Raw genomic sequence first — 14,552 nt, 5'->3', positions numbered from 1 at the left:
TGATGTTGTGACGCAGCAGCAACCAAGCTCCAGCTATAACATGATTCGAGTCCAACTCAAATCCACAGAGCCTTTTCCCAAATTTGGGAGGCTATTATGATGTTTTGAAGAGGAGGGAAAAAAAAATATATAAAAACATATAATTCTTATGGGAGAGCAGTTGATGAGAGAGTGCTCCATTTGGTATTATTGAGTATTTGTCTTTTTGATAGAAATATCAACCGTTTTTTTTTTTTTTTTAATTTTCCTGAGAGGAGTTATTTCTGCACTTCTTCTTTTTTGATTTTTTTTTAAGTAGCAAGGTATGTCCTTTGATGAGCCTGATGGGTTTAGGGTTTAAGGAGGAAACAATTCCAGTTCAGTGAGCTTGATGCTTTTCCTAGTCGATTTTGTCGGAGCTAGAATTCTGCTATATCTCCTTTGAACTGTTTGGTGAGTTTCTAATGGAATCCCTTTGCTGGTCTTATAGATTTAGGGTTTTGGCTCGGGAAAATTGCTTTAATCCATGCAAGAATGCTGTGTTGTCAAATTTGGGTGCACCTATTTGTCTTAACTACCACTGTTCTAACTCAAGGACTTCTGGATCTTCTGTTGTTCGTTCTACTGCAAGGGATCTAGCAGTTCTGGAAAGTCCTACTGCTAAAGAAGTGTTGATTCCCTTCCCTGGTTCTGCTTCTCAGCCCTTTCCACATTTGAGGCTTGAAAATGATCATTTGTGGAGTGCTTTAGAGATCGCAGAAGCTGTCGATGGGGAGATCGTCAGATGGGGTCCTTCAGGAACCATCACGACAGACACCCGAAAGCTGATGCCCGGGCAATGGTTCTTCGCCATTGCTGGCAAGAATTTTGATGGCCATGATTTTGTCACTCAGGAATTGGCTGATAAGGGGTGTGTAGGTGTCATAGGGAATAGGATTTGCAAGCACTGGCATGGGGGGTTCATTAAGGTGGAAGGTGATACCTTGTTTGGCCTTGAGAAGATGGCAAGGTATGCTAGGAATAGGTTTCATGGTGTTGTGGTGGGTTTAACAGGCAGTGTCGGAAAGACCACCACAAGAACCATGATAGCTCTTGCACTTGAGAGCCTTGGTCGTGTCTACCAGACCCATGGGAACTTGAATTATATGGTCGGAGTTGCTTTGACGCTGACTGGGATTCCCATGGATGCGAAGGCTTCAGTTGTGGAACTTGGGATGGGTGGGAAAGAGGGAGAGATTTTGGAATGGCACGAATGTGCCAGCCATCTGTGAGAGTGATTTTGAATGTAGGTCATGGTCATATGGAGCATTTCAGGAGTTTAAAGGAGGTTGCCAAAGCCAAAGGGGAGATTATGACAGAGGCTAAGCCAGGGGATATCTGTGTGTTGAATGCTGATGATCCACTAGTTATGAGCATTCCAGTTCCGGTTGGAGTTAAGAAGGTCTGATTCTTATCAATTATCTATATACTCTTCTTTTCTCTCCACTTTTACATAATTCTTTAAATTTATCTTATGGTCATTCTGTTGGTTATTATATTTATATTGATAAATATATATCATGTTAGTGTAATTGTAAATGTCAGAATCATGCATTGGCTACTATTTTCTGCATCTTGATTCTGTTAGTGAATATGTATTTCTTTTTCCAAAAAGTCATATACACATTGATGTATCAGTCAAGCTTGATATTTGGTGGTATTAGTTATACCACAAATTCAACATTTTAGTACTATGAACAACTAAAACATAAGATTAATCATAAAGAGGGTTTTTGGAAGTGATGCATCTAAATGTCCTTGCTAGGTCATGAATAAGGCCTTATGGCACAAAATGCTGTCCAAAAAGTACACGTTTGTAATTATGGTCATTAAGCACTAGTAATTATAAGAGACCAACCCTCCTCAAATTTTTCATCCAGCTTTATGAGGCTCCAAAAGATTTTTTTCTTGCTTTCTCCTTTAGCATCTGATAAGTAACCATAGTTGTTGGGTCAACTAATTAGTTATGGACTTCGAGTTGACTGGATTAGTATCACCAAGTGCTTGCTTGGATGGTATCATCCTTTCCACTTAGGCAAAGGGACGACAGTTTGGTTCTAGTTGGAGCCCATCCTCAAGAGGTTAGGTGGTATGGAGTAGAAAGGTGAGGATTAGCCCCTCCTGATCTTAAGAGTTAATAGGATTAGGTTAATAAAGATTGATAAAGTAATGAAAGCTTAAATTGTTACCATGTTTTCTCAATTTGTTAATATCATATGGAGACAAAAGCACAAGCAACTGAGTTCTAAAGTCTAAAAGAAGTAATGACCCTTTCTTCTGGTACGAGGTTACTGAAACCTGATCTCAAGTATGTGGCATACAAACACACAATCACCCCACTTTCCTGCCTAAGGAAATGCATGTGTTGATATTGTCATGGCAAAATCAATTGTAAGATGTCACTGGCCATTCAATGCTCTGTTTTGAACAGGGAAATATTTAAGATTGGTGCTGCCTTTGTTCGAGTTCATTTGAGCTATAAAAATGCCTGGATACCAGAATCAGTTATTATGTTTTGGACTTTGCTTTTAGTTTGTTTTAAGCTATAAAAGATGTTTCTATGGTCAAATCAGTTATTCTGTTCTTAAACATAGCTGTTATTTAAGGTGGTACCTTGCTTCTGGTGAGAATGGGTTGCAGATCAACTATATAACCCAAAAGAAAAAAAAATGTAACAGGAATGCTTTTATTTTGCAATGATAGTTCTTGTGAATTAATTATTAGACTTTTGACAAAACAAAATTGTGGATTCAGTGATGGTTGCTCTAATCATCTACAAACATAGATATGTCAAAACATGGTAAACCTCAACTATTATTATCCTATCTAAAGTACGTCATCTCGGTACTTTGCCCCATACTAGTGTCACCTTGTCACTGTGTTGGTATACTTAGTATGAGGACTGCTTCGGCATACTGACTATCAATATGCCCCCCATTCCAAATATTGATATCAAACTGGTATGGTACGATACATCTAGTACTATCTGTTTGGTACACCTAGTACCATCTGGTTCGGTATGGTATGGGCCATCTTGGTCTTATCTATATAGTTCAATCAAAGATGTAGGACAGGATTCTTGACAAATTTGTAGGATAGGATTACATGGTGACATAGCCATAACACGATATGTGGCACTATCCTATCATGTATCCAGTCATATCAAGAAGGCTTTATAACATAGTTGAAGAAATAGGTTTGTAATACCCACTGTTTCATGGCAGGTTTCTTCCAAGTAAAACTTAATTTTATGCATAGGTTTGTCTGATTTAATTAAGCCATGCAGTGACTTGAAGCTTGAGTCTTAGAGACTTGAGCCTGAACCTGACAAAACTGTCCAACTTCTATAGAATCCAAAAATGCATCTGCTGGTTTGTTTTCTTAAGTTATTTAAATTGTATATAAAACATGTTGTTGATTCTTCTCCATCTCAGAGTGTAAGGAAATCTATAAAATATTCTACCTAGTTAATGAGAACAAAAAGAATAAAATATCAAAATAAAATCATATCTCTATAGGGAGTTACTTAATCAGAAACATAATCAAGGCTATCGGTCATTTTCTTTCTTTCTCAGTTTTGAATATGTTATTTTTCTTCATTTAAAATATACTCAATTAATTGACCGCTGAATGAGTAAAATCCAATGCTTTGGAACTAATATCATTGAGCTTTGACTGATGGATCATGTTTTCAATTTTATGCAGTTTTTTTAATTTGGTTACTCATAGAATGTCTCTCATGCTTGTAACTAAAATCTTAATTTTATGTGCAAAATCCAGTTAATCTCTCCAACACTTTAACATGCTTCTGTAGCCTGAATCATGGATAATGTCAGCCTTTCACTTCCCTATTGTCTTTGGAGCATTGTTTTTATGGTTGATAGATGTGGATTGGCAGCTTTCTCAATGTAATTGTTTTACCAAAATTCTGTTAAAATGTCATATGTTTCATTTTAAATATAGTGAATGACATGGAATTCACTGCAATCATGTTTAGTGTTGCTTTAAAATTTAATGTCATTTAACAATCGCCTTGAAACTTCATACCTTGTGGATTGGTTTTAAGAGTGCTGTCCTAATCACTCCTATTGAGGGTTATATCCTTAACATAGTGCAAGTTCTCTTTCACTTTCTTTGTTATAGTCTTAACTATCTTTTATTAGACCTTCCCCTCCTTTCTTGACCATTGGACCAATTCTGCATGAATCCAATCCTCCTTTACTTATCAAACTTGCCTTTGGTTGAGCATGAGTGTACCTTTTTATTTGCATGGCTAACTTTTCTCTAACAAGAAAAACGAAAGTCTTAGAGCTTGTTTAAAGCAGTTATCCTTCATAAGTTTACTATATGCCTACCTTAGCATTTTCATCTATTCTATGTGCACATTGTGGAACTTGTGCTTCATTCTCATGCCATACCTCCATTTGTGCATAAACTGAACTCAAGGGGTACATTTTCATTAAATTTGTGGCTGTCGGATGAGGACACAAAAATTGTTCACTTTGGAGGGTAACACATGATTTCTCATACTTGATCTCTTTTTACCATGAGCTGATTACTTGATGTCAACTCTCCGCAGTTTTCATCTGTTTCAAGACTTGTATCAGAAGCATTTCAATTTTTTACACATTAGATAACAACGTCGAAGAGCATTAAACTTGAAGAGTTTGGCTAATAACTACAGAATCTCCAAAGCTCTGAGTATACTTGCACCATTTATTTTAAATTAATGCACTGTTGTTAAACTTATATCCATCTTGGAAACTTATGCAACCATTTCATTGTGCATAGCTGGTGGTTTGGTGCAAGTTGCACCCATAGTCACTGTTCATCATGTGCATTTATGATTCTGCAGTACTTGTCAGACTAACCTAACAGTTGGAATACAAATTAGCTGTATTTTATAGTTAAACTTCTTGATCATCTGTTAAAGTCACAAAATGATGCTGCAAGCTAGGCTGATGAAAAAGCATATACTCCTTTTCTGCAATAAAAATTGGGTTTGCCTGTATCCTTTTACTTTCTTTATGCTCATATCTATTTAAGAAATCATCATACTTCGTGGTTTTCTCCAGTTCATAATAAGGTATTCGACAGCTCAAATGAGCTTTGAATTTGCTGATGATGCTCCATGTTTTCTTCTTTGCTTTAGGTGCTTTTTGGCAGGAAAATAGGATGTGATGTCAGGTTGGTTTTGGCTGAAAGTATAGATGGAGGTTGTGCAGTTCGTGTAATCTTAGAAAGTAAAATTGGCACATATCATAAGCTGTTTTCATTCCCAAGTGAAAAGACTTCAGAAATGTAAGTTACTTTTATCATTCCCATCTGTGATGTGATATATGAGTAACTGTTTATGTTGCTGTAATTGCTGTATAATCTTGATTTTTTTTAAAATGCTAATTTTCTAAATATAGCATCCAAAAATCTGAAATAAAACTGGTAGTTATATTTACTCGTAGCAAACATGGAAATGTGAGAAGACACATTCCACTATTGAGCTGACAACGAGTTGGTAATCTCCATAAAAAGAAACTGAAAGAAAGAAAAAACGAGGCGATGATGTAAGAGTATATGCCTAACCTAATCAAGATCTCAAAGTAACTTCAACCAATTTCAGCTACATAAATGCTGGCCATTCCAAAAGTCAATGCAATCCAAGAATTACCAAGCTAAATCTAAATCCAATAACAAGTTGCCTAAAGGTTGATGGTTGTGGATTTATCTCATTCCTGACTTTCTATAAACTGTTGATGGATTACTTCCCACTTATATTGACCATTTGTCTCATAGTTAGGTGTTCTTAACTGAACAAATCCTGATATTTTAAGGTGGAGCCAAATTAGTCTTGCAAGCTAACCTCAGCAAAGACTCCAACAGAAATTTCTTCTTAGCTGAATAGAAACAATTCTCCCTTGGATTTGCAAAGAATTTACCCACTCCTGTCATCCACGACCTTCTCTTCAAAAGATATCCTGTGTGTGCAGAACCCTGCCTTGTCTTGTTTGTCTAAATAAATAGTATAATGATGACATGAGATTTACATTACACCTTAATATATATATATATATATATATATATATATATATGTATGTATATGGTCTAATTAATGCAGCTTGTTCCTCAAAATATTGATGCAAAAAGCCCCTTCCTCATCAATCACTAAACATGTATCCCATCATGATCAAAAACAACAAAAGGAACTTTAGAAAAATAGCTGAATAATACACATTTTCCTTACAAAATGTTGTTTTGAAATCGAGCTCTGGCACCCTGATCCATTCGGACCGTGCTCTCACCACAAAGCCAGCATTACTTCTTCTCCTTTCTCAATGTTGAATTACTAATACATATATTGGGCTGCAATCATTAGGTGGATATGTATTTTAATAACCAGCTTCAACAGAATCTCCTCTTCACTCAGTCTCCCTTGCTTCTTCCTTTGTTAAACAATGTTCCTCTTTAAAACCCCTTGAGGTGGTTCAAATCAAATGAAATTTTGTGACATGGAATCTGTAGGTCCTCATATTTGGTTATCATTGATGCTTATTAGTCCAAAAGCATAGCCATGGGTGTTTAAAATTTGCAAGAACAACTAGAACTTTGTCTTCTGCACCTACTTCTGCCAAAGATATTATGTTACAACAATTTAGTCACAGTTATTTAGCATGCATTCATCAAATCCTCCTCTGAGGCCCAATACAAAATTGAAACACAAGTCAACTATGTGGCAGTCTATCCATCCACCTGATACAATGAAGGATTAACCAAGGCATTTGTATCTGTACCTTTCTGAGTGTCCCTGAGCCAGAAAAGGCCATCAAATTCTGCTGTTTGTTGAATCTTGACTGATTTTTTCATTGTCTGAACTTAGAAGAACAAGAATTCATCTTAGGCTCAAAATGGAGGTTCAAACTTTGTTGGGTCCTTCATACTCATCTATAAGATATGCTGTTCCTGAACATTTTCAAAGATTTTGATGTTCTTAAATTGAAGGTAAACTGGATGATCCAAGGGAAAGATAAAGGTCAAATCTTGTGGGGAATGCACTTTTGTGGACCAACTAGTTGTTTAGGATATGTGGGATGATCTGAAGTAGACTTCTTTTGCCTAGGCTTCATGACATAACAAGCTATCACATCATTTCTTTAACCTTACAGTCTTCGACATAGCAACAGAAATACAACCTTCTGATATTCCTCATGTTTGAATCTTGAAAGGAGCCTCAATGGGTAGATTGTTATTTTGCTTTATGTACTATTACCATTAGCTGTCATCAAATGGAAACTGTGGAATAAAAACACTTTTGAGCCTAGAAGACAACTACTAAGCAAGAGTACACACGGGCGGAGAAGTATGGTGAGAGTGCTACCTTTTGGGTTCTAATCCAGAACCTATCCCCAGCACATGCACTTAGGGGTGGCAACTGGTGGACCAAGGTCCCATTGGCCAACATGGAAACATCAATTGCTTTTGGTTGGGTTTCATGCAAATATTTCTTTATTTAATGCGTCATGTCACCCTTTTTGTGATTACAAGCGAGATCAGGTCAAGCTGAATCTTGAAAATTGCTATTGCAGCTTTCTTCTAATCTTGAATAGGTTTTCTCTTCTTGTGCTTTGTGTTGATGGCTCTCTTTTATTCTTTTGTCTAGGATCTCAAGTAGATCATAAGCAAACCAGTTTCTTTTTTTCAGAAACACAGAGCTAGGTATTAGAGAGAAGCTAGATGGTGCATTCTCCACTTAAACTCATTCCAAGCTCTTTTTTTCAATGAAATAATCCAAGTCAGTTTATCTTACATCAAAACCAAAACTTCATAGTTGTCAATATAAGATTTGTTCTTTTGATTGACGGCAGCTATATATCATCTAAACCAGTGATTCCTATTTCATATCCGTTCTCAATATATGGTCATATACTATGTTTGTTATACTTTCTCAACATATTCTATATTTCACATGATTAAACTTGTTTGCTTATTCAGGGTTGAGTTTAAGATTCATGGTCCTGGCTTGCATTTAGCAATGGATGCATGTGCTGCTGCTGCAGTTGCCGTGTTGTTGGGGGTACGTCTACCCCAAATAGGAGAAGCCTTGTCAAGGTTTAGGCCTGTTCATATGAGGTCAGAAATGGAAATCACTAAACATGGCATCAAAATCATCAATGACACATACAATGCTAATCTTGCAAGCATGATGGCTGCGATCAAGTTATTGAAGTCTATGGATTGTGAAGGAAAAAGAGTTGCCATACTTGGAGATATGCTGGAACTTGGTGCAGCAGAGGCTGGGGCACACGAGCTTGCGCTGAAACTTTGCTTTGATGCCTGCATTGCGTTGGTTATGCTTGCTGGGAAAAGATTCACTGCAGCTGCTGAAAAATTAAATTTCTTGGGCAATTCTAATTTTCTTTGCGCCCGGGACTCAGCTTCCCTTGTTCCTAGAATTGCAGAAATGTTGACCACAGGTGATGTTGTTTTGGTGAAAGGCAGTCGAGGGATGCAGATGGAGAAAGTTGTTGACACAATTAAGATGATGGATGGCCGGTAGATAGTATGTGTGCATGATTGAAAGAAGTTTATATGTAATAAACTGTTGCTTTTATAATTAGAAAAGAGTTTCAGCAAGTAATTTCTTGAAACAGGTATATTTTTTAGTCATGAGAATGTAATTTCTGAGATGCATTATTGGAAGAATTCCATCATTTCTGCATTTTGGTTCCAGTTTTCTGCGAAATGTAAATTCTCTCTCATCTTATCTTCATTAAGCACAAGATCACAGGAGTCTGCAGCGAATTAACTGAGTTTTCTACCATATCGAAAATCTCCTTTCTGTAGAAGTTCAAAGTGTTGTCCAATTTGATTTATGTCAAGCAACATAACAGGATAATGCATACAATTAATGTACTTTTGTCCGGTGCCATGAACTTAGCTAAAAATGCCTAAAATCAAGAATTGAAAAGTTTTGGGTACCTATAATGGAGGAATTTGTGATCACTACATGAAAATCTTGGTAACATAACAAATATTGTGATTGATATATGGGAGTGGAATATTCAAACCATACGAATTTTGGTCCATGTATGTTTTAGGAAGCACAGAAAACAGCATGGATTGACTTATGTAGCTGACATCATGCATTTTGGCACTGAAGCAACCCTAGGAGCAGTATTGCCATATTCATATGATTACCAATCTTGGTCTTTTAGAAAAAATCTTCTCTTGCTATGAATTTCTACATAAATTCTGAAATCAAGATAGATTATAACACTACTAACAATAATATTGATAAAATAGTAATAAATTACATCAATAGAACTTGCTAGCTGGTCGACTACTAAAATTTCAATCTTAGTGGTTATACAGTCATGTTGCTGCCTGGGGCCTCCTAATTCCTGAAATGTGCTAGCGGCTATTGTAATAATGGTGGTTAGGTTAAGTCTTCTCATGTCTTAACAGTCTACAGAAGGTACCTTGCCAATCAATAACTTACTCCCATGCAGTGCCATTGCAAAAAATCCCTTGTCAATCAAGAACAGGACTTTGAGATGTGAACAAAAGATGCTTATAGTGGTCCTGAGTAATTTTCCATTCTTCTATTCTCTATATAAGTCAGAGCCTGCTATATAGTACAATGGTGCATGGATGCAGCTAGATTATGGCCCACTCAAACTCAAAGAATATTTGATTTATATTTCAATAATTTAATCTTCCATTTCTTCACTTTAAAGCTAATGTCAGGCTTTCCTCATTGGTTTGATCGATAATTAGTCAATTCACCGGGCAAATTGATCAATCATGTTCTGATTAAATGTCAGCCAATAAATTATTACTGACTAATCATACTAGATTGCAAGGCCAAGGACCCTCATCGGTTGATGGTTTACTTGATCTATTGAGTAATTCTCACCATAATTGATCAATCATTTGTTCTAATGGATCCAATCAAAGAAATATGGTAAAGTATGTAAATTAATTTCCACCAAAATTATATTTTATACTATGATCTATTACACAAAATTCTCTCAAATAGATCACTTGAAAATGGATATGCATGTCTATGTCTCAATTTTCCACAAACAAGTGGATCAAGTCAAAAGTAAACCCTAAGCTAAAGTAACTTTTTATAGTATATTGAACATATGAGTTTGAGTTTGAGTGGGTCATAAGCTATAGCTGCATCCATGGCACTGTTATAGCAGGCTCCATAACATGTCTAGAGGATAGAAGCATGGACCACTCACTGCACATACACTTGTAACCCCCACTTGCAAAATAATTTCAATAGATGATCAAGTTGCATCATGTATTCCCATGTTGTTCTTATACAATCTCCAATTTCTATGCAGCCACTTAGTCATCCTCTCATTTTCACATGCCAATGTGTTCTTGCTCAACTGTTGGAAAATTTATCAACAAACAGATAAAGAATTTAGGTGTCGATGTAGAAGTATCTACGTATACCATATTTTAATTTGCACTAGATGAACTCAACCAAAAAAAAAAAATATTTTGTTTGATGCATGAACCTAGAAGTAGAAAAGCAATTAGGATTTATAAATCTAAAGGCTAAAGGGAACTAATTAGAATCATATATATATATATATATAATTTATATTATATAATAATTAGTTAGTATAATGACACTATACTAACTAATTATTATATAATATAAATTATATATCTATCTATCTATATATATATATATATATATATATATATATATATATATATATATATATATATATATATGGTTGTAATAGCATCTCCAAGTTTTATAATGTCAAATTATTTTATGTCATATAATATATTAAATTATTTATTATAATAATAAATTAAGAGATATAATAATATATAATATTATATTTCTATTATAATTATGAAAATAGTAATGTTACAATAGAAAAGTACAATACTATAATGACTATTATAATAATATAATGATTATTATATTAAATAAAGTATTATATAGTTATTTTATACTCGAATAATCCATATAATAGATATATACTTATGATTATACTATATCTACTATGACATCAAATTATTTTATAGTGATATAACTACTATAGTAATTATAGTTGTTATAACTTAAAATAATACTATATTTTCTATTATAATTGCAAAAAAGGATAATTCTTATACTATATTAGAGAAATTAATAGTTTGCTGTTTTCAAAGAGATGATCGTAGTAGATTACTTGTCATCTTATATCTTTCGATGTAATACGACGAACTAGCTGTCATTGCATTTGTATTTTCAATTACAAATGACCAAATAGCAACAATTTTTGTAACTGCAATTTCAATTGTAGTATCTCAAGTTATAGCCTTTATTTATAGATGACCCGGACAACAGCTGCAGCATCTCACTTGGCCTTATACGATGAGTCATATTGGATAATGTTTTCTACAATCCATTTAGTTTTGGAATATATAAAACTAACTTGATTGTAAATGGGTGGGTTCAAATTGAAGATTTTATGACTTCATGAACCTCACCTATTGCAACCTTGCCTTTAAATTCTATGATCTTCTTGGATTACAACTTACAAAGATATGAACATAATGCTAAATTTGGCATTGGAGAACAATTTGACTGGAAGTAATGATTCAGAAGTTGGAAAATCCTAAAATTCATCAAAATTTTGGGTAACAAAGAAAGAAAAAATAAAATTTAAAAATATGAATTTCTAAAATACTTGTAAGTTTGTTTAATTAACATAAGCATAGAAGAGGTAAAACTAACAAATGATAGCAAGAAATATCATCTGATGGTATATAGTAATATTTCTTTATGAGATAAAAACTGCTTAAACTAGTCGTGAATGATAAAATCATGTATAAGCCATGAATAATTGAATAGTTCTAGATTGATTCATTTTTGGAAAACTATTCAGGAAATCACTTAATCAAGATAAAAACTGGAGAATGATTTGAAAATTTTCAATGCTCTAGAGAATATCATAACCATGGACATGATTTTTTTTTTTTTTTTTATCAAGCGATCCCAATTCGAAAAAAATGTTCTGCCAAAGTTATTGGTCTGCTTCTCAAAAGGAGATTCTTTACTTTGTTCAGAGTTCCCACTCACCTTTCCTTGGCCTCGAGGGTTCAGAAAGCTGAAGTAAGTGCTTCAGTCAAGAGTTCGTATTCAAAAGCAAATTATGATAGCTGGGGCCTCCGTATTTTGATCACTATCCCCCCAAAGAGGTAGGACCAAAAGGAGGGTCATTTTTGTTTGAACAACTACCTCTGGTCAAGGGCATTAGACCCAAGGTGAGGACATCATATACTAAATTCCACTGGCTATCATGGAATGCCATGGTTTTTGAGAAAGAATCTTGAGAATTTAAATACTGTTCACCAATCTCTGTTAGCTCTTCTATATTTGCTCTGACGGAGGCTTTAGTCTCCATGTTTTTAAGTTGTAAAGAAATTTTGGCTGGTCCTTTACTTGCAAAAAGGAATCTCTCGTTTCAATGTGATCCAACCGTTACCATGATGAGGGACACTGAGAGAATTAAACTAGTTTAAATTTAGATGGCAGGTTTTTGTAGGTGCAAATAGTTTAGTAGTTTCTAATTGTTACAATGCAACTAGCAAGTGTTAGGCCCAAAGCCCACAAACCCATTAAAAAGATCAAATGTTATCTGAATCCCCTCCTGCTGTATGTTCCCCACAATAGATAGGCTTGAGGAGGAGGGAGCAAAGGCCAAACAGAATGTCCCCAGTCCATCCACTGGGATCATATAATTCCTCGCCGGAAGTGTCAGCACCGTTCCACTAGAGAAGTAGAATGACACCGTCGGCACTTGCACGGTCCCGAACCCAGATAGATCATAGCATGTGTCGAAGATGGAGGTTGTGGGGGCCCGTGGGAGGCCCATGGTGCCCTGCACAAATCCATTCCTCATCGCCTCGTAGGCTAACATCGGCAGCCTTGTCACTGCTGTCCCGTGTCCATGATGACACCCCCATCCCCCATCTCTGACAGGCGAAACACCTCCTCCGGCACCGGCAAGCGAATTCCCCGACGCCGAGGCCCGCAAGCCCAATGTAGTAGAAACTAGGGGCCCGTGGGTTCTTATAAGTTGAACCCACGTTGCACCGGTCGGAACCGCTGCACCCCGGCCGAAGACCAATGACCCTGGCATCTCCATCCCCCGGCTAGCCAGACAGTAGCTAAAGGCACCGCCGGTTTGCCCACCGAGCTGGCCCATGAAGGACATTGGGCCTCCCCCAAGGCCCAATAAGCCTGCGGCCCCAACAAAGAGCCCACGGTTGTGGTGACCACATCCGATGGCCACATTCCGGACCTCGGTAGGGCCAAAAGTCAGCATCTCCATGGCCATGGCACCCTTGGTGTAGGATCCATCGCCATATGAGACCTCGTAGCGGCACCACCCTGCTTGGCAACTGGCGGCCCGGTCCAGTAAACCGCAAACTGCCGAATCACATCCGATGCTGTAGAAAGAGGCCGACTGGGCCGGGTCAAAGACTGGGTCGGCCTGATGGTAGCACTGGCTACAAGGCTGGCATTGGACCCAAGTTATATCACTACCCGAATCGATCACCATGTACTGCTCTCTTGGCGGGCTCCCAACGCCTACTCGGACGAAGTACTCGCCACTCCCTTCCTCCAAACCGGAGACCACCTCTGAACCGAAATCCTCCGAGGAGTAGGCCAGCCCGGTCGAAGCGGCGAGTCGGCGGGTTAGACCGGCGACCCTGCGGGCGTCCCGGTTCATTAGCTCTTGGAAGCGGTGATGGTGGCTGGAGTAGTTCCGGCTGGAGATGGTATCACGATGGACCAAGTTAAGAGCCCATTTGTTGGCCTTGTGGACGTGGGTCTTAGAAAGCTGGTGAAGGTTGGAGGTCTGGATCAGTAGTTCATGCACATTGAGGTACTGGAAATCTATGGTAGGAGTAGCCAAGGCCATATTTGCCGGTAGCAAGAGTAGAACTTGGGACACCACCATGAGGAGGAGCTCTTGCATTACTCTTGCTTGCTTGGGTTTTGATGGTTGATTTGGTGGTGGGAGGAGTTGGGATGAGAAGTGGGTGCTTAATTAGTGTTGGTGAGAAGTTGATTGGTTGTGCAAACTTATAGTGATGCTGGAAGCTTTAGTTCTACTCTTTTTTTTTTTTTGGTAAGGAGTTCTACTCTTTTAAGTATGCGTATTTTATTGGTTGTGCTGTTGGCTTTTGCAGTTGTGTGGCCTGCTTCCTGGTTAACGACAAGAGAAGTCTAATTCAAACTTGGCTGGGTGGAGCACTAGGAGATGACTGGATGTGAATGCAATATGAACAGCTAATGGAGCAATATAGAAAGGGTTCGGTGCGAGGCTTTTAATTCCTACAGTACAAAGCTGCGCTTAAAGGAAGGATATAGGGGAGTGTGATATGGAGTCGCGTTCCCACTTTTGACAAAATGGAGGGTCCCAGTCCTTTTGATGCAGAGAGCAGGCCAATTCAAATAGATGATGTTGAATAATTACGTGTGAGTGAAACAGTTTATAAGTGATACATGTGCC

At 37.1% G+C, this 14,552-nt stretch overlaps 2 protein-coding genes across 2 annotated transcripts; one reads left to right on the top strand and one right to left on the bottom strand.

The window, feature by feature from the left end:
• Nucleotides 1-207: 207 nt before the first annotated feature.
• LOC105035157 (uncharacterized) lies at nucleotides 208-8,728 on the top strand. Its single transcript, XM_073256589.1, is given in 4 exon segments — nucleotides 208-1,218; nucleotides 1,221-1,420; nucleotides 5,171-5,319; nucleotides 8,002-8,728. Coding segments are annotated over 4 exon segments (1,689 nt in total). The 5' UTR covers nucleotides 208-443; the 3' UTR covers nucleotides 8,567-8,728.
• Nucleotides 8,729-12,585: 3,857 nt separating this feature from the next.
• Nucleotides 12,586-14,074, bottom strand: LOC105035159 (protein ASPARTIC PROTEASE IN GUARD CELL 2-like). Its single transcript, XM_010910607.3, is given in 4 exon segments — nucleotides 12,586-12,976; nucleotides 12,979-13,050; nucleotides 13,053-13,106; nucleotides 13,109-14,074. Coding segments are annotated over 4 exon segments (1,395 nt in total). The 5' UTR covers nucleotides 14,016-14,074; the 3' UTR covers nucleotides 12,586-12,614.
• Between the last annotated feature and the right edge of the window lie 478 nt (nucleotides 14,075-14,552).

This window comes from Elaeis guineensis, chromosome 4 (genome assembly GCF_000442705.2).
Source record: "Elaeis guineensis isolate ETL-2024a chromosome 4, EG11, whole genome shotgun sequence".
NCBI lineage: Eukaryota > Viridiplantae > Streptophyta > Magnoliopsida > Arecales > Arecaceae > Elaeis > Elaeis guineensis.
Note: the sequence above shows the minus strand (reverse complement) of the source record. Positions and strands in the feature narration are given on the sequence as shown.